The 27,934-nt window shown below is 35.2% G+C and overlaps 1 protein-coding gene across 2 annotated transcripts; it reads left to right on the plus strand.

Moving 5' to 3' along the window:
• The first annotated feature begins 12,942 nt into the window (after window positions 1-12,942).
• LOC145638946 (uncharacterized) lies at window positions 12,943-26,846 on the plus strand. Of its 2 annotated transcripts, none has more exons than XM_081690024.1 (8): window positions 12,943-13,335; window positions 17,480-18,228; window positions 19,162-20,504; window positions 21,107-21,279; window positions 21,457-22,108; window positions 22,213-22,294; window positions 23,026-23,073; window positions 26,209-26,846. In XM_081690024.1, the coding sequence occupies exons 1-8, from the start codon at window positions 13,026-13,028 to the stop codon at window positions 26,410-26,412; spliced, it is 3,561 nt and encodes a 1,186-aa protein (XP_081546150.1). In that variant the 5' UTR covers window positions 12,943-13,025; the 3' UTR covers window positions 26,413-26,846. The 2 variants fall into 2 exon arrangements, with proteins under 2 accessions (XP_081546150.1, XP_081546151.1); XM_081690025.1 differs by having other exon boundaries at window positions 23,029-23,073.
• The last annotated feature ends 1,088 nt before the right edge of the window (window positions 26,847-27,934 follow it).

The following is a 27,934-nucleotide window of genomic DNA, read 5'->3' on the forward strand; positions in this document are numbered from 1 at the left end:
GCTGTTGTTACATATTTCCTTGAACTTGGTATCGAGTCGCAGTATACACATTGGAGCTTGGTTGACCCGGATACGAATGTTTTGACTTATGTATTTATGGCACATCCTACGTCTCTAGCGCTCTTACGCACGTATCCGTGGGTCATTGGCATTGATTCAACTTACAAGACAAACAAATACAAAATGCCTTTTTTGGAGCTCGTTGGTGTTACTCCTTGCAACATGAATTTCTTGATCGGGTATGCTTTTATGAAGGATAAGAGCGCTGTGAGCTATGCATGGGTGATAGATAAGTTAAAGTTGCTGGTTAGTAGTGATGTATCGCCTACGGCTATTATAACCAATTGTGAGTTGGGTTTGATGTCGCCTATTCAGGAAATATTTCCTGACACTGCTCATTTACTATGCACATGGCATATTAACAACGATATAGAGCATAAAGTTAAAAATTTAACGAGTAATAAAGATCAAGGAAAAATTTTCAGGTTGACAAGGTGGAATCCAATTCTCAATGCCACCACATTGGATTATTATAATAGAGCGGTTCGGCAAATGGAGGAATCTTATGTAGCATTTCCTGTTGTGATTTCTTATGTGAAGGACACTTGGTTAAATAATCATAAGGAGAAATTTGTGAAATTTTGGACCAATGGTGTGCTTCACTTCGGCAATGTCACCAATTGTAGAGTGGAAAGTGCACATTCATCTTTGAAGGGGTGGTTGGAAACTTCAACTGGTTCTCTCGATTCTGTATAGGCCAAGGTAAACAAGGCAATTGAAGATCAGGCCATACAGATTAAGCAATCACTTGAGCGCAGTCGACGTAGTCATGGGCGGATATATGATGTTATGCCATTACAACATCTTAATGGACGTACCTCCCACCATTGTATGTTGTTGTTGGTGAATGAGAAGAAAAGAATGATAGAGTTAAGTCATAAGGTGAATGTTCGTTGTGGATGTGTTTATAAGACGACTCATCAGATTCCTTGTGCATGTGATATACGTCGTGCCATTGATTCGGGGACATACTTCTACTTGGACCAAGTGCACCCTTTTATAGGACACTAGTGATTGGTGAGGATGGTTGTGTTCCGACTCCATTGGATGACTCCGATCATCAGTCACAGGGCAGTCGATTTTTTGAGAGTCTTGTGCGTGAGGTGAGTAGAAGTGACCCAACAATCATGCGTTCTGTATCTCGTCTAATAGATGAACCTATGCCCTAGATCCTTTTATATATTGTTTTCTCCTTATTCTTAATCTTCGTAGTTTAGTTTCCTTCGATCATTATATTGTTGTTACTTTATAATCTAGATTATATTAATTAATTAGGAATAAAAAGACTCGTTTCTCTTAGGATTCGACCCTACTTCCCTATCTGCATTAGTTAGAGGACTTAGGTAATACTTTTGATTAGGGGATACGACTTTACCCTGTCACCAAACCATTTGCAAGGAATGAGGTAAAAACATTAATAAAGTCGCATTAACCGTTGTTTAATGAAAATATGTAGAAAGTGTTATAATTTACCATGTTCGAATCAAACTCATCTAACCGCTGACGAAAAGATCTCAACCGAGCATCAGAATAGCCCTCCTTCTTAACTCTCCAAGTAGAGGCACGAGCCCCATGAGATGCACAAACTAAGCGCTCCCTATGAGGCCGAAACGGTGGGAAATGCTCATATATCCAAGCCTGTAGTAATGTTAAACAGCCAGCAATGCCTGAGCCCATACTCTTGCTCGCAATCCCTAACTGGCGATATAAGTTCGCAAAAGTGGCGACTCCCCATGCATAATCTGAAATATCATCCACACCATGAATGAGCTTGAGGATGTCAGCTGGTCGTACCCTACTAGCACTCTTGTCTACAAATAACGTAGAACCAAACAATAGTAATATGTAACCCACAAGTTGCGTTTTAGGACTACGCTTTGAGCAAAAGTTGATAATGGAATCAATGGAAATCGCACCACTACAATAGTGCGGTGTAGGAGGTGCTAAAAGTGTATCTCTATCCACTCCAAGCAACTGCATAGCATGTATGCGCAACTCCTCACTAGTAGCCTGAGAAGAAACTATACGCCCATCCACTAGGATGCGCAAAATGTGCCTGACATCATGTAGAGTAATAGTCATCTCTCCAAAAGGGAAGTGAAATGTGTTAGTGTCAGGTTGCCACCGCTCCACAAATGGACAAATAAGAGGTATATCAAGGTGTCCAAACATACACCGAGGCAAGTGTGACAAGCCTGTACCCTCAACCACTGCAACCTGCCCGGATGAAAGCGCGGCAAACCATGACTGAAGCTGGTAACATGCTCTTTCCCTATTCTGACACCTTAGCAAGTTTCTCTCCTTTCCATCCCATATCATACGAGCAACATGGCCTCCGAAACTAGGAATAACACTACCGTCAAGGGGCCCACCAGGCATGTCCTCCTTCACTATCCAAGAATCATCATCAACTTGTCTTTGACGTTTATTAGTAAGTTGTCTACTAGTGGTGCTACCAGTGTCAGAAGCGACAAACCTACCATCTCTAGCCCTACACCTGACGTGTCATCATGCCCACCACTCTGATCAAAATTACCCTCAAACTCCTCCATCTCCTCAGACTCACTAGCTCGTCCGTGATCAAGCTCGTCGTCAAAAGGAACAGATACATCATCAGAAGAACCATCAACATCAGAATTTCCCAATCGTGCAGCATCCCTTTCTCTCCTAACAGAGGCATCGATGTTTCGGGCTCGAGTGTGTCACAGCCCCGAGCTAGTCAACACATCATTCACCGCAATCAATTTTCCACCTTGTCGCTATTTAATATAATAATAAAATTTCAAATTATTATATAATAAAATTTCAAATTATTATATTCATAATTCTAACAATAATTATTATTATTTCAAGTATTATTACTAATAATTTTACTATTAAACAATATACTATTCAAATCATTTTTTTTAAATAACATAATCCTTTTTTTTTTTTTTGAAAAAAAAAAACATAATCCTAAATATTTACAAATTAAAAGCCAATGCCTAAACCAAATATACTACTCCCTAATTAGTAACAACAATTATATTTGCATATAACAAAACAATGATTACATTTATTAATTATTATTAACTACTTGTTACTATTGCTAAATAAAAATTTTATGACATTCAAAATTAAGTTTAAATAAATAAAGTTATATTTTCAGTTGGTTTTATCTTAAAATAAATTTTTTTTAAAAAAAAAAGATATTTGGTTTTTTAGTTATAAAAAAATTAAAAAAAAAAAAAATATAAAAAAAAAAAAAAAACTCCCCATAACTCACGTTTAGTTGGTTGTTACCTCAAAAAAAAAGAAGTTATTTGGATTTTTTTTTTAAAATTATCCATGTTTACTTTGTTGACAATTGTAAAAAAAAGAAAATAAATAAAAATTGTTGGCAATTATCCACGTAGTCTTTGACTCTTTCAAGTATAACTTTTTTTTTTTAAGAAAAAACTGCTTTTTTTTATTAAATTAAAACTGCTTTTTAAAATTAAATAATAATAATAATAATAATAATAATAATAAAAATAATAATAATAAAAATAATAATAATAATAATAATAATAATAATAATAATAATAATAATAATAATAATAATAATAACTACTCTCTTAAATCATACATATATATCTTAGGAATAAAGATAAACTGATTCAAAACAAAAACATTGATGATCATGGAATAAAGATAAACATGGATCAACAAAAACATGAATAATATTTAAATTTTATTATCAAAAAAAAATATTAATTCGAATTCAAAAACAAAAATACCATAATTAAAAAAAATATTAATTCGAATTTTAAAAAAAAAATTATTAATTTGAATTTTAAAAAAAAAAAAAAAGATTACCATAATTCAAATTACATTACTAATTTTATCACCAATTTAAAGTTAATTTACGGATGATAATTCAAAATTAAAAAAAAAAAAAAAAAAAAAAAAAAAAAAAAACAAATTACAAACATAATTCGAAATTTAAATTCAAATTCAAATTCAAAAAAAAAAAAAAAAAACATAGTCGCATGCTATATGCGACTCCACCATGGCATAGTCGCATATAGCATGCGATTATACCGTGGTACAGTCGCATATAGCATGCGATTACACCATGGTAGAGTCACATGATATATGCGGCTGCACCGTGGTATAGTCGCACGCTATATGCGACTCCACCACGGTGTAATCGCATGCTATATGCGATTGTATCGTGGTGGAGTCGCATATAGCACGCGACTAGGCGATTTTATGCGAAAATTAAAAAAATTACCGACGAATTGGCCGGCGTTTTCCCCACATTTTCCGGCAAACGAACCCCCTTCAAACGCCGCGATTCCATTGTCGTCAGCCCCTTCCTTTTTTCGGTTGATTTGGTATGATAAGTGGTTGATTTGGTGTGATAGATAGTGAGAAAATTGGATGATTCTGGCGACCTTAGGGTGGTGGTGGTGATGGTGTGTAGGGTGATGGTGATTCCGGTGACCTTAGGGTGGTGGTGGTGATGGTGTTTAGGGTGATGGTGGTGGAAGGAGTATAATTGGTGAGAAAAATTGAATAATGTCAAACATGGAATTTATAAGGGTAGATGAGTCATTTAATACCGTGCCCTAAGTAATTTCCTTATGGCATTTAGTAACACCCTTATATAATGGTACACTTGATAATTTAAATGGATCTTGTGGTTATTACAATGGTATTGCATCTTAGGTTGGTACTTGTAGACACCTAAAGATGTCTCCCCAAAACCAAATCCGTTGATGAACACCTTTCACCGCCATTATTGGTCGGGTTGAGTATTTAATCTTTGGAGTGCTTAAATCCATGTTCTATCCAATATATTTATGAACCAATCCAATTTCTAGCTCATTTCCCTAAACCATAACCTATTTTCCACTTTTCGTGTCCACATCGCAAAACCGAGAGAAACTGATTTTATGGCTATATAATTTTGATCCAATTATTATTTTGTTGGATAGGCCTTGAAATAAGCTTTCCAACCATATATCATAAGCCCAATTCCGAGCTATAACGAAAAAGATATGAGCAAAACACTAAACTCGGCCCAAAACCGACACCCTTCCACTAAAATGGCCATATCTTAAATCTATAAATTATTTTGACCTGATTCGAATTAGGGTTAGAAAGTAGACTTGATAAGATTTCCAATGATATATTATATGTCTTATTCCGAGTTACGAATCAAAAGTTATTGCAATTATAAAAACGCGTAAAAAATGGAATCGTCGCGCAGGCATCAAAGCCACCGTGTCATAGGGCAAAGTGACGTGGCACAGGGCCTGGTACCATGACACGGGAATTCTCAACGTGTCACGGTGCCTGGTGCCGTGACATGAGATTGCTCCGTGTTTTCTCCACGTAATCCCTAAATGCGTTTTCACTTCCCGTAACCTAATTATTTCCCGCGTCACTCAGTTTTCCTCCGTGTCACGGGATTTTCTCCCGTCTGACGACACCTTCCCCCGACTGACAGTGCCTGGCATTGTGTCACGGTGTTCTCTGCCGTGTTGCGGTGTTATTTTTTAGGGATTTTATCTTTTTAGGATTCCGTGTGTTCCCTCTACTCAATTTCCCTATAAATAAGACCCTCATTTCTGTAGTTCGGGGCATCAAATAATTCTCTCTTCCTCTCTTTTACACCAAAAACTATTCTATTCTCTCTCCCATATTCTAAGCCTTAAACTTATATTCCTAATTACACTATTCTTCCCTTAAGCACTCCAAGGAGTCCATACTTAACCCGAGGTTCCGTCCTTAAACCAAGATGTGAAAGGTACACATAACTGAGGGTTTGGACCAAATCAACTCTACTTTCTATTTAATTTAATTTAATTTCTATTTGCTTTATATTTTTTATTGAAGTTACTAACGTTTATTCAAGATGTGGCAATTTAAAGGAGCGCGCAGAATGTGAGTAATTAATTAATTTAATTACTCTTATTTTATTGCTAGTATCATGATTAGGTTATTTTATATTTGATTTGACTAACGCTATTATTGTTGAATTGCTTCCAATATTAATGATAATTCTATTAAATTTTTTTTATCACCATATTGCATGTTTAAAGGGAATATGTAATTGAAAATCACGCCTAATAAGATAATTTGGACAACCGGTTTAGGTTCCTTTTTAATCTTGTTGTTTAATCAAGTGATCACAAATATTTTAGAATTATATGTTGCATTATTATTAAACCAATGTAGCATAATAATAGTTTGGAGTGAATTGAATATTTTGTTTGAATGTCAAAAAAAAAAAAAAAAAAAAGAATATTTTGTCTGCATGCCTTTGAGATCGCAGGAATCACTTTTCACTATAAGAATCGAGTAGAGGCCAATACGGGCGAATGTGACTCCATGACTCACTTCGTACCATCATCCCCGATCCTCCTTTCGTGGTTCTAAACCATATGGAGTTAGTAACCTCATGGATTATGAATGGGGTGTAACCTTCACGGGGCAATCGTTGTTGCCTTCGTTGTCCCTTATTCGTGGTTGCCTTTGATGATCCGTAAACGGTTTACAAGTTCCTTAAAAACTTGTTGGCGTCTCCCTACTTTCCTTGTCCCTAATCGTATTATGTCAATTCCCACTTCCTATGAGTGTCAAGCATATTCACAACATGCTTAACGTAGGCGCACTTTGACGCGCACGACGCCTACAGTACTTCAGAAATTTCAATGGAACCTTTCGTATGTAATATGGTACCCTAGATGATTTCAGTGGTCCTTTCTTAATAGGACATTGGTGGGGTTCATTTGGTCATTTGATACTCACAAAGGTGGAATTTCAATACATTTGATATCCACAAGGGTACCATTAACACAAACTAAGGGTTTGACTTCACAAGGAAGTAATAATAGATAGGGAGAAAAGGTCAAATCCACGGGAAAATAAGTCTTTCTATTCCTAATCAATTAAAATAATCTAAATTATTAAGTAACCAAATTGTTGTTGTGAATGAAATTAATCTAATAAGAGTAAAATAAGGAGAAATCAATAAATAAAAGCCTAGGGAATTAGTTCACAAATAAATAATATTCCAGGGTTTGTGTCAAAAAAAATGAAAAATTCCAGGGTAAAACACAATAATCAATCATCAATGCATCAATTAGTCAGATCATAAAAGGATTTCGCTACATATTACAATCACAGAATTAATCTGCCAGTATTAAATCGACTCTCTCGAATCTTGACTTAACCATTTATAAATTAACTTGTCGATTGAATCTAAGTCTAAACATCAATTTTCATCTCTCGAATCTCGAATCAATATTGCATAACTAATTTAATTAAACCAGGCCTAATCTAATTGCATAGAATTAAAACAATCAATAAGAAATTTATCAAGCATTAACAATCAACAATAATAAATTATCCTTTCATATTATTTATGGATACCCAAGAATCCTAGAATAAATCTACTCACACATAATAAAATCTAAACTAATCAAATCAATTAAACAAAACATGATGAATCAAAGCAATTAAATTACTGAAAATAAAAAAGAAAAGAGTATCCTAGTTTATTTCAAAAGTACCCTACGCCATATCAAATGTACCCTGGTTTATTTCAAAAGTACCCTACACAATATCAAATGTAACCTTTTAATACTTAATATAATGGTACACTTGATAATATAAATGGATCTTATGGTTATTACAATGGTAATGCATCTTAGGTTGGTATTCTAGAAATTTTAGTGGAACCTTTCGTATGTAATATGGTACCCTAGATGATTTCAGCGGCCCTTTCTTAGTGGGACATTGGTAGGGTTCATTTGGTCACTTGTTACTCACAAAGGTGGAATTTCAGTACATTCGATATCCACAAGGGTACCAAAACACAAACTAAGTGTACCAGTAAAATGCATTAATCTAGTCTTGACCCTATTATCATTGGACTACCCTACCCCAATAACCAGCTCTAGTGCGTAAGCAATGTGAATAAACTAGTCTACAATTACCAACTAATTATCTAAGAAGTATTATTATAGCTATTAATAATTATACTCATAGTAAAGTTTAGTTTACATTTTTTGAAAATATTGTGAACTAAAAACATTACATATTATGTTAATAATAATAAAAAAAAAATAATTCTAAATCAGTCTACATTTTTTTAATATCTTCACTATTGATATATAGATATAAGTTTTTAAACATTTTTAATAAGTTTTTAAATTATCATACTCCGTATAAGTTATTAGACGCATTATCATGTATAACTAGTGTGTGCCCCGGGCGATGCCCCGGATTCCGGGTTGATAGTTGTGTAGTTTTTTTTTTTTTTTTTTTTAATTATGTATTTATATAGTTAATGTGTGGTTCGTTCATTGCCTTATGTGTTATTTTTTTCCCCTCGTATGTATTCATATTCTAATCTTGTAAAAAATAAATGAATAATATTACCTCTAATGTACGTAATAAGTGAAATGAATATACAAATTAAATAAAAGTTGGTTGAGATGGTAAATGCATTACCTTTACGTATAGGAGGTTTTGGGTTCGATTTTAGTTCAAAGCATGTTTTATTTTGTTAAATGAAACCCTTATCATATCAGTACAACCATTCAGCACTACAATTGAACCCTTTATCATTACAATGGAACCCTTTTGCATTTCAGTGGAACCCTTTTGAAAACTTTGCTAATTAACTAATAAACGAGAACAAGGGGACCCCAAAAAATAAAACAAAATCAATGGCAACAGTAGATTGTCCCGAATCCCGATAGACAACCATTCAACATCAATACAACCGTCCACGGCACCGTTCCTCTTCAGCCTGGAACTCGCCTACATTAGGTCTCCCACCCTCACCTCCATGCCATGCTTCACCAAATCGAACACTGCAACGTTATCACCGGTGTCACTAACGACAAAACCGTCGCTGCAACACCCTCCATAATCAACTGCGAGCGACAATTAAAGGGAATTTTTGGCCCTCCTTCCCACTTTTTTCACCCTCCAATGGTGGATTCAAGTTTCCACCTTCGACATTTTCGAGGACGAAGGCTGGAAGTCTGGAGCAAACTTTTCACTTTTCCCCTAACCTTTTCAATTACCCCTAAAGTTACCAAATGTCACTATCCTTCTTTTGGGACCACACCATTCTATATTATACTATGTTGTTTTCTTTTCCCTCCAAAAACCACCCCGTTTTACTTTTTTTTTCCACTTATTTGCAAAAATGTCATTGTGAGACACTCTCTATTTGTCTCTAAACCCTTGAAATATACTTCCTCTTTAAAAATACAAACCAACACGAGCAAAAGTGCCACATGTCTTCCTTCCCTATACCCTTTTACATTCTTTTTCCTTGAGTCTAATTAATGTTTTAATTTTTCTTATGTTTTCATAGGATTTCTTCAGCTTCCCCTTTATTTCTTAAAAACTATTTATATTATACAACTTCTAATTTAATTCAACAAATTGAATTTCTTAACTTTCTACTCTTCTCCCTCCATCTTACATTACAATTAAATCACATTCATTCAATTTATTTGACCCCTTATCTTCCCCCGACCTATCTCCTAATCTATACAATTTTTCAATAAAGTTTTTTTTTCTTTCTTTTTTTCTTTTTTTTTCACATCACCTAAGTTTCTTTAAAAAAAAATATAAGAGAATCCAAAATGTTTATGTAAATTAAGATTGCAAAGAAGGAAGAATTGATTTTGACATGAAAAATGAAGAAAAACCCATACATAATTTGTGAAGTTTGATATTTAATTTAATACTCCGTATTAACTTATGCACAGTCTGTGCGCAGAACGAGCCAAAAAGCTAGTTAGAAAAAAAAACGGAGGAAATTCACTTTTACACATTGTAGGGAATATTTCAAGCATTATCCCAAACTTGAACCCCACTGTAATCATACACTAAAGTATGGTGGCGTCCAAAGGGAAACAAGATAGAGCAAAAGAGTCGCCAACAAGTTTTGGAAACTTGTAAATCATTCACGAGGTAAAGGTTACACCCCTTAACGATTCAGGAGATCGTAAACTTCAATCGGTCTGGAACCATGACTAGAAGTTCGGGGATAAAGGTACAAATCCAACCTAATAATAGACTTCTACTTTATTCTGATCGTATTCATGTGCGCTTTTTGACTAACATGCAATCAATAGGTTTAACCTTAAACCTGTTTAATCTATGTTGGTTGAATATTAATGTACAAATAAACCTATTATTGGCGATCACTTGAATTATAATCATATTAACTCTAAACAAGATTATTAATTATCTTATTAAGCGTGATTATAAGTACCAATTCCCTTTAAACATGCATAAAAGGTGTGATCAAACAATAAATAATAAATATATATCAAGCAACATAATCATAATCAATTATATATGAGTTATCCGTCAATTAACAAATAACGTAAAACAATTCGCTAATTAACAAATTACATAAAACAATTCGCTAATTAACAAATTACGTTAAATTATATAATTCAACACAACAATAATCATAATCATAATCATAATTATAATAATCATGTTAAAGCATAATATTAATAGCAAGATCCTAGGCATGATACTAACAAGATTAATAACAAACCTTAGCATATCACTAAACATAAAAAATCAAATATATAGCCATAACATGATACTAACATGAATATTAGGAAAGAATATAGGAAGCATCGCAGAAATCATAATAAACATATTTGATATTATAACATTTTCCCTAGACACAATACTAGGAATCATTGTTGTCATTCAAAACATCTAGCATCCTAACATGATATTAGAAATCATAATAACAACCTAGACATGATTTCTATATCATAATATCAATAAACAATTAAAGCACTTACTTGGATGCCTCGTATATCTTTCTAATAACAAAATACACACGTTAGTAACTTCAAGGAAAATAATAAATCAAACAATTAAATTAAATAATTGAAGTAGAGATTTGGAATCAAACCCTCAGAAATTAAAACCTTTCACGTCTAGGGCGAAAACAACTTCGAACTTGGCTAGGTGTTTCTAGATCTTGTGAATGAGGAATTTTGTATGAGATAAGGCTAGTTTAGAAAAGAGAGAAAGAGAGTAATCAAGAATTTCTTGATGAGAGTTGGTGAAAGAGAGAATTAGAGAATTGATGAGAAGAATTGATATTTGATGATTGAAAACGGAGGTTTAAGGAGGCTATTTATAGAGAAAATCAGTCGGACGGATAGAAAAACATATCAGAGTTTCGACGAGAATAAAACAACTTTAGCGCCAGGCGCTAATAACTAGCGCCAGGCTTTAATAGCCGTTTTCAGGCGTTTTCTTAATTTTGATAAAATTTAGTCGTACAGAAGGGCAAAATTGTATTTTCCTTAAAAACACTTCTTTTATTCTGATCAGAACTCCAAGAAGTCAACCAAAGTTAATTTATCAATGCTAATTGAATTAGGAATGAAAAGAATCTTCTAGAAGAATATAGAAGACTAAAATCAATTCTAATTGCGTTAGGAATAATAAATCAATATTAGGCCCTCCTCTAGATCATTGGGCCGCATATAAAGATCAAACCGGGTCCAGTTTAGTAATTTGACCATAACTTCCTCACTATTCATCGGAATTGGGCTTATAATATATCGTTGAAAATCTCTTTTAAAGCCCCATCCAACTATACCATTATTGGACCCTTGCCATGGAACAAACCAAACTGGATTGACTGTTTTCTTAAAATAGGTTTTCAAAAACAGAGAGAAAGAAAAGAATTAATAACTATCCACAACACTAGACTTTCTACACTTTCACCTCATTCGATTATGATTCGACGCGAAAGGTACTCATCATCGGGTTTGGTTTTGGGGAGACACAAATGGATGTCTAAACCCATTAGCAAGCCATTAACATGGCTCATTTGTGCCAGCTAATCAATGACAGAAAAAATAATACTCCCTCCGATTTCAATTATCTGCAACAATGGTACTTTTTACGGACTCCTAGGCAAAATTTCTTAAGCATGATTATTGAAAATTTAGAGGAAAGGAAAGGGATAATTAATCCAACACTCACACCCACACAACCCCCACCACGTAACCCCACGAAACACCGATCGACACCCACACAACCCTCACCACTCACGCAGAACCACCGACCTCAGACCACTGAAATCACCACGCAACCCCCACTAACGGACGCAAAACCACCGAACTCAGACCACCGAAACCACCACGCATTCCCATTCACGCAACCCCCACTCACGCACCAACCCCACATACTCAGACCACCGACACCCACCACGAAACCCTCGACCCCAGGTCTTGAATCGAAACTGACCGTCCAACCCACGAACCCAAATCTTAAATCTAAACCACCGCCCAACCCACGACCCCAGGTCTTGAATCGAAACCGCCGCCCAACCCACGACCCCAAGTCTAGCCATGAAACCCACCGCAAAACCCAGGAACTCTGATTAGTGGTTGTGGTGGAGTAGTGGGGTCTAGTCTAGGGTGCGATGGAGTCTGGTCTAGGGTGCGATGGGGTCTGGTCGGAGAATGGGGCGGCGAGCTAGGGTGTGGTCGGAGATTGGCGCGGCGATGGGATATAGTCGCGGTGGGGGTGGTGCTCTGGTTTCGTCTGGGCCGGTGGTTGGGGTGGTGGTAGGCAGGGTTGGGTTGGGATAAAGTGGTAATTAGTTGGTAAGTAAGTGTAACTATAAGATGTTAAACAAAGTTTAAAAAATAAAGTAAGGGTAAGGTGGTCATTTTATTGTATAAAATTTACTAAAAATGAAAAGAAAAACAATTTGTTGCAGATAATAGGTAGCATCTATTTGTGGCAAATGTTGCAGATAATTGAATGCAGAGGGAGTATAAAAACACATTAGGCGAAAACCAAGGCGATTTAATTACTACTTTGCAACTTGATAATAGTCTAAAGATCATCATTTTGATAAAACCGGTTCGCCCTCAATCCAAACAGCCGGTACCTTCCATCTACGGGCAGATCGAATGGCTTCGACGGAGCAACCTCTAAAGAAGAGGAAAGTTTACGAAACTCCACCACCACCACCGTCTCAGCCCCCACCACCACCTCCACCTCCTCCTCCGCCTCCACCGCAGGAGAATTTCCCACCACCACCTCAAACTCCGCCTCAACTGTCGCACGAAGAAATTCTTCGAAGACGAAGGAATCAGGAAGAAATTCGGAATGTCTACGAAAATTACAAGACTATTAAGCGCTGTATCTCCTCTGCCAAGGACCCCCGTCATATGCCTGAGCTTGAGCAAGCCTATCTTTCTCTAATTTCTGTTTCTAGAGGTTCGTCTTTCTCTTTCTCCCTCCCATTTTCTTTTAATTTTGTTTTGCAAATCTTTCTGAATTCGTGTAAATTAACCAACTAATTGAAATTTTGGATTTAAAAATCTGGTTTTTTGTGGAAATTTGGAGCTTTTTGTACTGGATTTAATTTGATCCTTTACTAGGGTTTTTCTAGGGTTTTGTTTTGTATTGCATGTTGACTTAATTGGTATAATTTGTGATGTAATATATAACATCTTGGTCGATGAAAATAGAAATCACTCTAAAAGTAAAGCACTTACTTTAGAGTGTTTTCTGAATCCATGTATGATTTTATTTGCTTTGTATATTTAGACCTTTCGTTGATATCTGTATAGACTACCCCGAATCATCAAGTCGTTTGTGGTTAAGATTCCATTAATTTGTATGTATTTCTGGATGTACATGTAATTTTTGTGATTCATGGTTGAGCAAGGTATATATAGCTTGAGAATTTACTTGTTGAAACCCAATGTATTGTTAAATTGCTTGTTGCTTTTAATGGCATGGATGTGTTGGCTATGTTCCTTGGATTTAGGATGCAACAGGGCTTTTCCTTCATTTTCGTTGGTGAAAGGTTGTAACTATTAATCCTTCTATACACCATTTATGTAACTTGCAATTAAAGTCTTAAGGATATGGACCTAATTTCAATAAAGATGCTAGTCAACTTCCCAAAATCCCAAACATAAATATATTAATTGATCAAAGTTTGATTTGTGGAGATTGTCACCGAACATGAACTATTATTCTGTGTTTTTGAATGATTTTCCTTAGATTAGTATTGGAGAGGGGAAAAAAAACTTCTTGTTGCCCGGTGATGTGGCATGATTCAAGCCTACATGAAACCATAAGTTTATTTATATATTTATCAATAAGATATTTGGTAAGGAATCAATCTGGGAATCTATCAATGCCTAGATGGGATATTATGAGAGGTATGGAAGTAATGTAATCGGGATGCTCTAATAGTAGTGGATTGCTAAAGTAGTGTACAATCAACCTTGAGTATGCGCAAATGCAATTTCACGATGGATAGCAATTGGTCAATCAGTCAGCTGAATTTTTCAAAACTTAATTTCTGAATTATTTAAATAGTAAATCTATTTCTCAGTCGGAGAATTAGGGGACTTTAAGCTGTATGTAGTTTAGATGTTGATATTTGATACTATGGTGGAAGTCGCACCATACGGAAAATTGTGTGTCCAGTTATGAAATAGATATGTACTGTATTTGACACTGAGGTGGTTAGGATTGCGATACCATTTGGGAGTGGTGAGGCGGGGTAAGATCAAGTCGGTAGAAATGAGCCATCATGTTGATAAAATGTGACTAATACACATTGTTTTGAGTAAAAATTATTGTAAGAATACACACTTTTGCTCGAGGCAGCCCCCATTTATCTCCTAGATAAACATAAAATGTTTATCTCAATGGCGAACTTGTAACTATATCCATTTGCTTTTGTGCCAACTCATTAAAAAGGAATTAAAAAATACAAAATATTAGAAAAATAAAAAAAATGTTAACTTTGCTCGTGAATTTTCTGTCAAACATTCGTCCTCTCAACTTTCACTCTCCTCCCCTCCCATGGCTACCAATCTACCGCTTCCTCTCTAATATCAATTTTCTCTCTCATCCCCTTCCATGGCTACCAATCTACCGCTTCCTCTCTAATATAATTTTCTCTCCCATCCCCTCCCATGGCGACCGAAAGCCCATAAGTTGCTTTAAGGGAGAAATTGTAATTGCTACTTTCTCTCTCCTCCCCTTCCATGGCGACCGAAAGCTTATAAGTTGCTTCAATGGATAAATCAGAGTTCTAAATTAGTGGAGGACACCGAGCTTAAAAGGCGCTTCATTAGGGGACTGAGACAAAGTTGAATACTCAATGAATTCAACCCTTACTCCATAAACATTTCAGTTAAAGTAGAAAAATGAATTTTTTTCTTATCCCCCATTCGTTTAGATAGAATTTCAATTTTATTTATACAGTCTCATAATCAATCATTCACCATTGGACAAATTATGAATACAAATAATATCCAAATACCAGCTATATTTCGGAATTCGAAGACAAACCCCTAAGAAAATTATATAAATGAGAGCAATGGTTAACCCTGTAGGGTAGGTGGTTGTGTTTGTTTGTGAGATTTCTCTCCACCATTGATTCACAATTGAAGATGGTTGTAAGCTTCTAATATGTACATCACATCTTGAACGCTTCCATAAAATTTTGGTGATGATGGCAGCAAACGGAAATCGTTACATAATAGGCATAGTCTGATTGATTTTACAAATATAACCCCATTGTGCCACATGAATTTACAAAAACATCCCTTGATAAACACTACCTGTTTATTCAAGAAGATAAACTTGAATTTTCTCCTTTTGCTCAGATCAATGTTAGTGTGTTTCATTAGTTAAGAATCTAAGATAATATACATATAGTCTAAAGTGTAAATAATCTAATAGTACAAGAAAAATATTGAGTTTGAGAATAATAATTAACCATCTATAAAATCAACTAGATAAATTCTTCATTAAAATCAAAGTTTTCTTCTGTGAGTAATCAATGCTCTTTATGTTCTGATCTTCTTGTTTCCGTGACTTTTGACTTTGCCATCACAGTCCCCACATCCGAAGTTTGTTTATAACTTCCTGTAATCATTAACCTCATTCAAAACAACACAAATTTACTTTGTTGCTGTTGCGTTGTAATCATCACGAATTTTTAGTTGCTAAACATTCACTTTCACATTCACATTCACATGAAGGAGATGAAAGAAAGATGAATAATGTCTATTTATCAATTATTGCAATGTAAAATAGAATGATAACAGATATAATAAATCACCCAAAAAAAAAAAAAAATCACTTTGAGATGGGCTTGGTTGTCTTCTTTGTTTCTACTTAATATGTATTAGGCTTTCATAGCTGCTCTTTTTTGGCTTGGGTAAATTTCCTATATTAGCAGCTCCTTTTTGTTATTTTGGCTTGAGCTTGAGGCTGTACAGCATACATCTTTAATGGGTGTAAACAATTCCTCTTCTTTGTATGTTCCTTCTAATAACATTGTATAAAACTTAAAAATTGTTATTTTATTATATGCTTACTTAAACAAGAAGCTATTGCTTAAAATTTGATATGCTTACATATTATTTGCAACGATTTGACATAAAGTTGAGAGAAAAAAAAATGTCTAATCGTTGCAAATAATATTAATTGGAGGTAGGGTTTTTTATTTTTATTTTTAATTTTATAATTTCCCTAACATAATTAGCAAACTTATTATCTCAAAGGTACTCAGTTTTTGCTCACAACTAGAGAGCTACATATTCAAAATCCGAGTAGCAAATTTCTGAAGCTTTGGTCTTTCATCTCTACTTGAATCCCACCAGTCAACTGCAGCATTAAGTACTTGAAACTTTAGGAAAAATGGGGGAATTGGGTGAACTTAGAGGTTTTTATTTATTTATTTATTTATCAATATTAATCACTGGATTAGGCAACCAAACACTCCAATTGCATTGTGAAAGGTATAGAGGTGCAAATCAATACAACTCATTCATCAAGGTCATAAACCATTTTGGTAAACACGCATACATTCTAGGGTTTGAAAGTTGGTCTACAATGAATTATTGGGTTTAGATAATAATTGGCAACTTGCAATGGCTATGGAGTTGGGACAACCCAAAAAAATAAAAAATCAGGCAATAAATTACCGGTGTAAAAAGATAATCTATTTTTGAGTGGGATGAAAATTTGTATGTAAAACCTTGGACATCCCCTCCAAAATCTGTGTAATTCCTTAAGTCATTGGAAAAAGTAATGGCCTCACAAGATTACAACCTAAATAACAAATTAATAGCATCTTAGACTGGTCTCATTTCTGTAATTACAGCATGTTTCTTAAGATTTATGAAAACCATGGGGATGGCATCTAGGAATTGTACATATACTCTACCCGATCTCATGCAATCTTATATTTTTCCTACTTATCCTTCAATGGATTTGGTGTTACTGGTCAAAAGTGAATATTTTTCCATGAAAAGCTGTTTTGTCCTAAACTTGGACTAAGAAGCTTGGTATTCAATACATATATCATCTGTGTCTCTTGTTGCAGGTTGTGCAAGTGTTAAGCGTATTTTATCTGAGTTTATCCCTCGGTATGGATCATACTGCCCTACAGCTCTTGAAGCTGCCGGACAAGTTGTAATTAATATGCATAATTGGAGTGTGCCTGTGATAAGCAGAGGGGAGGATGCTGATGGAGTTTGCTTTGAGACTGCTAAGAATTGCGTGACTGGCTTGGTTGATATCTGCTGTACAGCCTCACTCGAGGCACCTTCATCATCTGTTATCCGAGGCATTTGCTCTGCTGTGTTTCTTAATGTTGTTACCTTCTTTTCATCATCACTTGATGGCAAAGATATTTTTCAGATTATGGATGGAGAATGCCTTAAGACGCAAGGCTCTGAAGAAATATTTAATCTACTAAAGCAGAGAATTTTAGAAGAAGATGTATCTCCACTACTTAAGTTATTGAAGTTTCGAGCTTTATGTCTTCTTAGGATCTTTTTTCTTTGTCCTAAAGATTTTCTTTCTGCTTGCTTTGAGCTCTTCAGTACCCATGCTGCAGATAGATTTTGTAGAGAAGGAAAATACTTTCTCACTCAGTTGTGTTGTGCACTCAGCATTGATGATGACTGTTATGTCTCCACTGTGAATGGAGAAAGTTCTGAGTCTGAAGCTAGCACAGGTTGTAAGGAATCAGACACTTTAAGAAAGAATGACAATAGCAAAAGGCCAGAGTCTGTTGGCGATTTTCAAGGAAACAGAAAAGGATTCATAAAAAGCTGCTTGCTGGGAGTGGTAAGGCTTTTAACTGACTTAGCCTTAATGTTAGTTTCCTCCCTCTTTAGTCTGATTGACAATTACTTCTCATTTCAAGGACACCATATCAGGGAAAATTGACTGAAGAACAAAAATATTAAACTGCATCTATATTTCGACATGTGACAACAAATTATGTTGTATACTTGTATAGGTTACCTACATAGAGTACATACATGTCACTCCCTCCCTAAAATTCAGTCCTATAACAGAATAGTTGTTGATCGGGTGTTATCGTTGTTGACCTTAGCTCAGTTAAACGTAATTTAAGCCGTGTGATTCCTTCTTTGGCTGATTTACCGTTTTACTTTTCCATTTTCTTCTGTTGATGACAGTGAGACGATCTTTTCTTTTTGTCTACTTATGTCTTATTCTCTTTGACTGGAGTGCTTCAATTTTTTTTTTCTTTCCTTTATTTTATAGAGGGATATGTAATTCTTAAATGATGATTCATCTTTGTATATTCTCTTTTATTTTAATATATAAACAGGTGAAGAATCAAACAGCCAAACAAACGAAGAGATTAGTCTTAGTGGAGAGATGCTACCAACAAGATAGCATAAGTTCATCTTAGCCATTTTGTTTTATGTCATCCTACTGCCATTTGAACACAATCCAATGATTCTAATCAGGTTACTATCTGGGCCTCTAGGGTCTTTTTTTTTTTTTTTTTTAATCTATTCTATTATAGGACATTAAGTAATCTCTGAGCTTTTCTTTTTTTTTTTTTTTTTTTTTTTTTTTTTTTTTTTTTTTCATTATTTATTTATTTTAATTTTGTTGTGGTTTTAGTTGCTGTGATGGTGGTTTGTTGGATTTCCTGGTTCCATTCTGGTTATGTGTCATTATACTAAATTGAGCAATACCAGCTTTTTCCTTTAGTTTTGAAAAAAAAATTATCTTCTGTTCCAGGTTCTTCACAAAGATCCTTCCTTAAAGAAGTGGATATTTTCTAGGTACCAAAGGCTGCAGAAATCTGCATCCTCTGAAGCTGTCTCTCAGGTCACCAACGCGTTTCAGGGAATTTTTGAATCTTTTAATGAACAAGTCCATGAAGCTATAGAAGATAGTGATGAAGAAGGTTCAGATTCATCCAAATATGTTAGCAGGCATTATATGGTCCAAGGGATCTCTAATCAACACAGGGTCCTTCGTGAAGCACCTAGAAAAGATTCTTTGCAAATTCATGATAATTCATTCAAGGATGAGTTGGCAAATAAAAGTTCAGGGCAGTTTTTGAGGCGACATGGCTCTATGATATCTCTTGAAAGTAACCACCACTCAAATACGAGCTCTAACCATGATAGTGGAGGCTCCAAGTGCATGGAATTTGGTGGGAAGGAGCAAGATGTATGCCGTGGCTGGATTCCCATGGCTAAAGACCAACTTGGTGACCAGTTACTCTCCCCCATGTCCCAAAATTCATCTCAAATTAAGATAGATCCTTTTGAACAGCAAAGTCAGACAGCTCAACTTGAGAAAAATCATGCTTTGAACATAAATGCCTCGAGATTCTCTAGTGGTCATTCAGTTAATTCTGTTTTCGGAAGCAAAACAGGTGCCCCTTTCCCATCTGCATTGAACCAAATTATTTGGTTTTCAGATGGGGACCCTCAAGCAATGGATGTGTTTTCTGCTTCAAGACAGCTCTTGCTAGGTTCTTTGTCCTCTGACACTTCTGAGGCTGCAGTAAGATATGAACTTGAGAAATTTGGTCCTGTAGAAAACTTCTCAATTTATCCAGTCAAAAGGTTTGCACTTGTTGAGTATAGAAGCCTATTTGATGCCATTAAGGCCCGAGATTTCATGCGTAGATATTCTCCCTGGGGGTATCCAGTTCGTGTCAAATTCATTGATAGTGGGTTGGGAACAAGAGGCGCAGTCAATGGTGTTGCCATTGGCTCCAGCTGCCATGTGTATGTGGCCAATTTGATGAACCAGTGGGTGAAGGATGAGCTTATGCGTGAAACAATGAAGATAAGTGGTAAAGGTCCTCGTTTGATTACTGAATTGACCAGTGAAGCTGCATTGCTTTTGGAGTTTGAGACTCCTGAAGAAGCAGCTAATGCGATGGAATGTGTTAGGCTGATTCGGAGAGGGACAAACAGTTTTAAAGGCGCTGGTGCAGGAGCTGATATGTCCAGATCCCATCTTAACTTTTGGAATGTGGGTCCTCCTGTCAGCAGTGCCTTTGGGATGTGCAACACCGTTCTTGGTTCCCCTCATGGTCAAACAGCTGGAAGCCCAACTCACAGGTTTCTCCCCTGCCATGTTCCCCCCCCCCCCCCCCCCCCACCCCCACCCCCACCCCCACCCCCTTCCCCCAATAAGAAAAGAAACTTACATTTAAGTAGTCCTTCAGATTTAGTCTATACCCCATAGGATTTTACTTCTTTCGTTCCAATTTAGTTGACATGTTTTGATTTTTGACTAACATTTGTGAAGTATAAATATGAAAAAACATAGTCATGTTGATTCTTTTTAGATCCTTTTCAATTTTAACTTAAAATTTAATTGTTAGTATATTTTTACAATGGGCAGTATAAAATCTTTGTTTTGGCCTTAGCTCTAATGTCGTGCTCTAACTCAAGCTGCTTCCCCATTAAATGTCTCTATGCACCTTCTTTCCCCACCTTCTGCTTTTGTAGTTTCTGTAAACTTTGTCATGTATTATTGTATATTGTGTGACCTTTATTTATTGTAACTATTGATCATGAATATGTATGGGCTCATTTATATTGATATATATGTCTACTTTTTGACTGGGAATTACTTCCAGTGCCAAGGCTAGTGTTTGAAACTAATTTGCTTCATATTAGTTCTTGATAAAACTTTTAACGCAGAACCTTTTTCACAGGATGCATAATGCAACTTTACCATTTACGATAAATTCTGAAGGCATTCCTCCTGAATATCCATCACCTAAAACAAGCTATGAGAAGCAGGGATATCTGCAAGGCGGACTAGTCTCTCAGCCAAATAATGCTGCTTCTGGTTGCATAGATACAAGAGTATTAGGGAGCAGCCAAGGTTTGTGCTCTTTTAATTGTGTGACATATCTAGGAATGCAGGAGCTTGTCATGTTAGCAATCGTCAATTATTTTTACATGTGATTTTGCTAGAAAATTTGCTCTCCATACACTGGTTTTCTGAATCAGTGGACTCTATTTAGATGAGTCATTCACACTAATATGTTTGATCTTACAGGTTATGCGCCGGGTATGTCAGGACAGATGTGGTTATACAGGAAACCAGAGCCTGAAGTGCAAACTGCAGGAGGAACTGTTGCTTCTACACCTATAGCAACCCAAGGCCCTATTAATGCTCCACCTCAGCCTTTTCAAACTCCACCTTACATGCAACCTGTTTATCCACCACCCTCCAGTTCCTGGGATGCACACAGTTTGAGCTACCACATGTCTCTTAATCCAATTCATGCAAATGTTGTACCTACTAATGTACATAGTAATCCCATTCCTCCTTTTGCTCAAGCTTCAGTGACTCCTTTGTCACAAATATCAGGAAACGGTATTCAGGCATTTAGTCAAATGGTTCCCCCAATTATACCTCCTCTTTTGTCCACAATGCCGCCACCTCAACCTGATATATCACCTCAGTTTCCTCCTCCACCTATTGTCCCTCCTCCTCCCTGTTCACCTCCGCCACCTCCTCCGCCGCCTTTTGTGGACCCACCCCTACCTGCTACCCAGCCTAATGACATGATAAGTTCAGTAGGTGGCATGCAGATCCAGTGGCAGGGTACATTATCAAAGAGTGGAGTTCATTATTGTAATATTTATGCACATAGGGTTGATTCAGATCTTTGTAAATATTCAATTTCTGTTTCAGAGCCTGCTGGGTAAGGACTTTTCTTTCCTTTTCTTTTTCTTAAAAAAAAAAGGGCAAACTATGGAATTCTCCTATATTTGTTAGTGATCAATGACAGGTATTTTGTTTTCTTAGGTGGCCAGCAAAATTGGACATGACAAAACGCACAGATTTTCGCCATGTTAAGGCTACATTTACCAACACCCCATCATCCAGAGTGAGTCATTTGTTTTTTTTTTCAATCAAAGATATGCAATCGAATCCTAATAGGCATTGGACTTATAGTTAACTTCATCTTGAGTGAAAAATTGTTATTTCTAATCATGCATCTCCTTCCCTCTTTTTTCCACAAAGTATGCACGATAGGATAGATAGGGTGTATGGGGTATGTTTGTTTTGTTGTTATCCTGAAGAATGCTCATGATAAGATCACAAATTGCTCAATATTTCATCAAATAAGTAATACATTATTACATTAGTGTCAAAATTTTATTGATGGTGATACAAAGTTTTGAGAAAACTGTCTTGGTATTCGTTGATGGTGATAAATTTTTTTAAAATTTGAGCCACTAGTACGACGGGGAATCACCAATTTTAACTTGCTCTCTCTCTCTCTCTCTCTCTTTTTGGGCGAGGGAAGGGGGGGGGGGGAGGCAGGGGTTTGTTAAGGTTTAATAAGTCAGAATTGGTAAGCAGCATTGTTATGCATTATAATAATATGTAATCTAAGCATGTATCGTCTAAGGTTTGACTTATTGTCTTTTTTGTCACTCCATTATATTGTTAGAAAGTAGAGCGAGGGTTGTGGTCATAACTTGTGATCACTATTACAGCTGCAATTATTGGCGTCAAAATCATACTTTTATCTTTTTTTATTTGGCTTATGTGTAGTTAAGTTGTATTAAACATGATTTTGACTAGCTTTATTTTTTTTTGGCTATGGGACAGAAGGAAGTATGCGTGCTTGTACCATCCTCAGCTGCTGATCATAAAGGAGTAAGTTACTTTATGTACCCAGAAATATATTCACGCCAAACAAAAAAAACCAAAAATAAAAAGCTCACGTTAGCTATTTTTGTCTTAGGGAGTTAGGGGATGTTTACCATTATCTTGGTCTATTGGACTATAATTTCTCATTTTATGATCTATAGTACTTGTAAGAGTGATGTGATGGAGAACTTAATTGGCTTGTGATGATGTTAGGAGACAAAACCTTCTTAAATGAATGCCATATTTCCCATGTCTGAGAATAAATTGAACACTTTCCTCTTTCATTCATTCTATATTAATTTGAGAGTGCATATAGGTGCATAACACCGACTTGTTAGGCATATAGTTTTTTTTTTTTTTTTTTTTTTTTTACAGTGGTACATTTTTGTGTACTATTATGCATGCTTAATGTACCGTTAAAGTATAAGTTGTCTTAATAGTACTTTATGTGTAATATTATGCATGTAATGGTACTTTTTTCCGTGCTATGTCTTTTGATTATTTTCTTCTAAAATACTTACCACCCGTCAATTATTATGCAGTAGTGGTACGTTTTATCATCCTATTTGTTTCTAAAGCATATAGGCTCTATGCGCCTATGTTTATTCTAATTTGAGCACCTTATGAGAAAGGCACTAATTATTTAAATACACATCTCTTTTCATTACCAACAAGTTAGGGGCCCACTTATTTTCATTTGATAAAAATAATCTACATTTATTACATCAACATTTTCAATAAAAAAATCAAAGTATCTTCTACCACATCTCTTTTCAGGGGCTGCCTGGAATGGGTGTAATGGGAGGGGAAAAAATACACGAGTAAAATTTCTGGAATTGTTTTTAGTATGGATCAAGGGTAATTAATTAGTGGGGTAATCTATTTCCTTAAAAAAGGGGTTAATAAGTAACCACCTCCTCCCTGAAAAAAAAAAAACTCTCCACTGTTATATTGTACCTTCCTTCTCCCCTGCTCATGCTATCTCCTTCACCTCCATATCACTCCGCCCAATTGAAGATGTTGGCCGCCATTATTGCCGCCCGATGGAAGCTGCTAGCCGCCACCATAGCTCATCAATTATGGCGAATTACGAACAAGTGTCATGAATTGAGCCATTGGTTGAAGAGATAGTCGAACAGAAGGTTAGGGCTTTTGATCTTTCAAGTGAGGCGATGCTTGTGGTAGTCTCAAATTTATCAATGACATGATGGTTGTCGTCGTCCGTCGATTGCCATGAAGTGGTTGTCTTTACCCCAGGATACTTGTCAAACCTTAGAAAATGAAATATTACTCTCTAAATCAAAACTCAAGCAGAATCTACTCCATTAGATATTACCCCCTATTAATTTATGGAATTCTAGGCATGCCCTCAGTTGCAACAATTTTTCCTTTGCACTATTCACAAAATTCTATTTACCATATTTGTAAGAAAAATACATATAAGTGAGATCTTGCTAAAGGTTTGTCTTGATTCATTTTTCCAAAATACTACCTCCGATTTTTTTTTTAGTTGCAACATTGGAATATTTTATATCTCACAAATAATACCTCAAAGTTGCAATTAAAAAAAATCGGAGATAGTATTAATTTATATTTCCTTTAATCTTTAAGTTTACGCGTTTTTACTTTAGCACTATTCACACACTTTCTTTTGACCGTATTTTGTAATTTAAACATAAAGAAAAATAGTCATGCAGGATCTTGTTATATTCATCACGATATATATATTTTCAAAATATCAATTGTTTACTCCCTTTGTGTTTTAATAAGTGTTACACTTTGATTGACACATATTTTTAATTGATTCAAATAAAATAAGAGAAGTATTAAAAAATTATTATGAAAGTGGAGTTAATAATTTATTGAAAAGTAATGAATCTGAGAGTGAAGAAATAATAAAAAAGTAGTAATGGATTTGGGTGGGGACTATGCAATGAGAGAAATATAATATTAAAATGTAGCTTTTTGCAAAAAAATAAGTGTAACACTTATTAAAACACGGAGGGAGTATAATTTTTGTTTATTGATAATCAAAGATGTTGATGGTTGAATTTTTGCATTAGCAAATGTGACTAAAGAAGCGTGTCAATTAATAGGAAACGGAGGAAGTATAATTTTACAATTTGGTAATTGAAGATATTAGTGGTTAAACTATGCATTGATAAGCATGAAAGTAGAATTGTTGCAAATAAAACCAAAATAAAGGAAGATCTGATAACATTTCAACTGCTTGTCACCTAAAATATCCTAAAATATATGCTCATATCAGTGCTCAAAATGTCTTGGTATTGCGGAAATAATAGTGTAAAATGAACGGAGTGCAAAATACAATTAAATGCTGAGGAGAGTTCTTTCCCCTCATTGTAGTTTACTATCTTACTGTATAAATGTTGCTGATATCGTTCATGGCTGTTTGTTGAAGTTTTCCATTTTTAAGTGAACTAAACAAATTTGCTGTCTGGCTGACAAGTCACAACTACTTGACATCTAATTTTTAGGTGTTTACCCAAGAGTATGGCATCTAAAACCTAGTAAATTTACCTCGTTCTAGCTTTTCTAATTTCAATTGAACTTTTTTATTATTTTTTTTTTCTTTTCTATGATTAGAGCTCATTTATTATTATCTGAACTAATCTGATTAGATTGTTTGATTTAACTAAAATTTTGTCCTTACATACACATTGTAATCCGAATATGTAATTTTCGTATATTTTTTTTTTATTTTATTCTGGAATTAAAGATATTGAACAATAAAAAATCGCTCATTAAATGATAAAATATGATATGAACTTTTTTTTTCTGGGATCTAATCATCTAATCTGAAATAAGTATTAAGGTTTTTGACTGAATAAGGTGAACTAAACATTGCCTAATAGCTTCAGACCTTCAGCTATGATATTCTTGGTATGCTGTTTCAAATAATATATGTCACCAACAATCAACTGTCCCTTGTCCCTTGTCCCTTGTCCCTTGCCCCTTGTGTTCATGAAATTTCTTTTTCTTGATGTTTACAAGTATTGTTTTTCTTTAATATTAAAATTCTTTTCCATTTTCACAAGCTCTTGTATCCCCTTGCTCCTTCCTGAAAAAAGCGGTTATGATGATTGTTGGCATGCTTACCTTATTCTTTTCTTGCTACAGTTTCAGGACTTTATTTTGTATCTAAATCAAAGAGAATGTGCTGGAGTTATTAAGATCCCAGCCACAAAAGCTGTATGGGCAAGGCTTCTTTTCATCCTTCCATGCTCACCAGAGGCTTGTTCGATGCTTTCCCTGAAGTCAAACCCTTCTGATTCCCTTATCACCGTGGTGTTACCAAAAGATGCAAATGTGGAATCTGCATGACATATAAAAGACAATCCAGGAGGCATATATGTAAACTGGAAAGGCTGATCACATTCAACCTGCAAATCAAAAAGTTTACTGATATGGTTTCAAATGCAGTGCATGGAGCTAAAATTCAGTTAAAATAGTGAAGCTCAACTTGCGGCAAAAATATACTCAGTTATAGTAAAGTACATAGAGTTATCAGAGCAAACATGTCAATTGCGGCTGCTTTATGGTACATGCAATTTGAACCCTCAACTTTGTGAGGTGAATTCTTAGGCCAACAACTTCACAAAAGATGATTGTTAGTATAGTCTGTAAATTCTTGTTTGTAACTTTACAAATTCTGCATTAGGTACCATGTAACCTTGCACAGCTAACAACTTGGATGTATTGCAAGTGTAAATAGTTTCCCTTGTTGCTTTGTAATTGATGGGATTTTTGAGTTACAATGATGTATTTGCTTGGTTACAATTCAGAATTAAAACTCAGTACTGCCGAGCAGTGGTGGTGCCATGTGGGTGCGAGATTGACTTCCCTCTTAGGGAATGGCAACCTTAGTACCAACTCCCGACAAAGTCTTACGAGGGTATTTCGCTAAAATAGGTAGACAATTCTTTCCGTTTCGTAATAATGACAACACTTTATTCCTACATGTGTTTATAAAATTGCAATACTTTTATATTTGATAAGTACTCACTATTATTTTAGAAAAAAAAATTCAGAAAAATCTTTATATGCAGGTGTTTTTGTTGTAAAGATGTGGCACAAAATGTCCTTTTAACAAGATTAGAGTTGTAACAAGGATCTTTTAACTCGATTTCGGCCATTGATTTTATTTTTTATTTTTTTTTCCGGCCAAAAAATATTGAAAAGAGGGCTTTAATTATATGGCCAATAATTAAGTTATAGATAAACCGCTATAATTAAGTAACTTTTTATATCAGTTTAATTTTTTTTTTGAGGGGGAAGATTAAAATTCATTAATAATAAGCCATGCGACACTTACATAAGAAATCGTAATCGAACATTACTGTAGACACCTAAAAATGTCTCCCCAAAACCAAACTCGATGATAAACAACCTTTCACCGCCATTATTGGCCGGGTTGAGTATTTAATCTTGAAGTGCTTAAATCCATATTTCCATTTCATAAACCAACCCAATTCCTAGTCCATTTCCCCAAACCATAACTTATTTTCCTCTTTACGTGCCTTTAAACCCAAAATAATTCATTTCGTGTCCTTTAAAATCATTCATTTCGTGTCCTTTTTATAAAAATGTTTATTTCCGTTTATTTTTGTCCATAATATGGGTTCAATTGTTGAATATTTGGATGGGGCTTTAAAAGAGCTTTCCAACGATATATTATAAGCCCAAATCTGAGTTATAACGAATAAGTTATGGCCAAAATATTAAACTGAGCCCAAACCGAACCTAAGCCCACCATACCTACGACCCAATGATCATGTGGAGGGTCCAAATGATTTAATCCCATTCCTAAAACAATTAGGATTAATTAGAAGTTTCTATAAGTTTC

The sequence above is a fragment of the Chenopodium album genome, chromosome 7 (genome assembly GCF_948465745.1).
Source record: "Chenopodium album chromosome 7, dcCheAlbu1.1, whole genome shotgun sequence".
NCBI lineage: Eukaryota > Viridiplantae > Streptophyta > Magnoliopsida > Caryophyllales > Amaranthaceae > Chenopodium > Chenopodium album.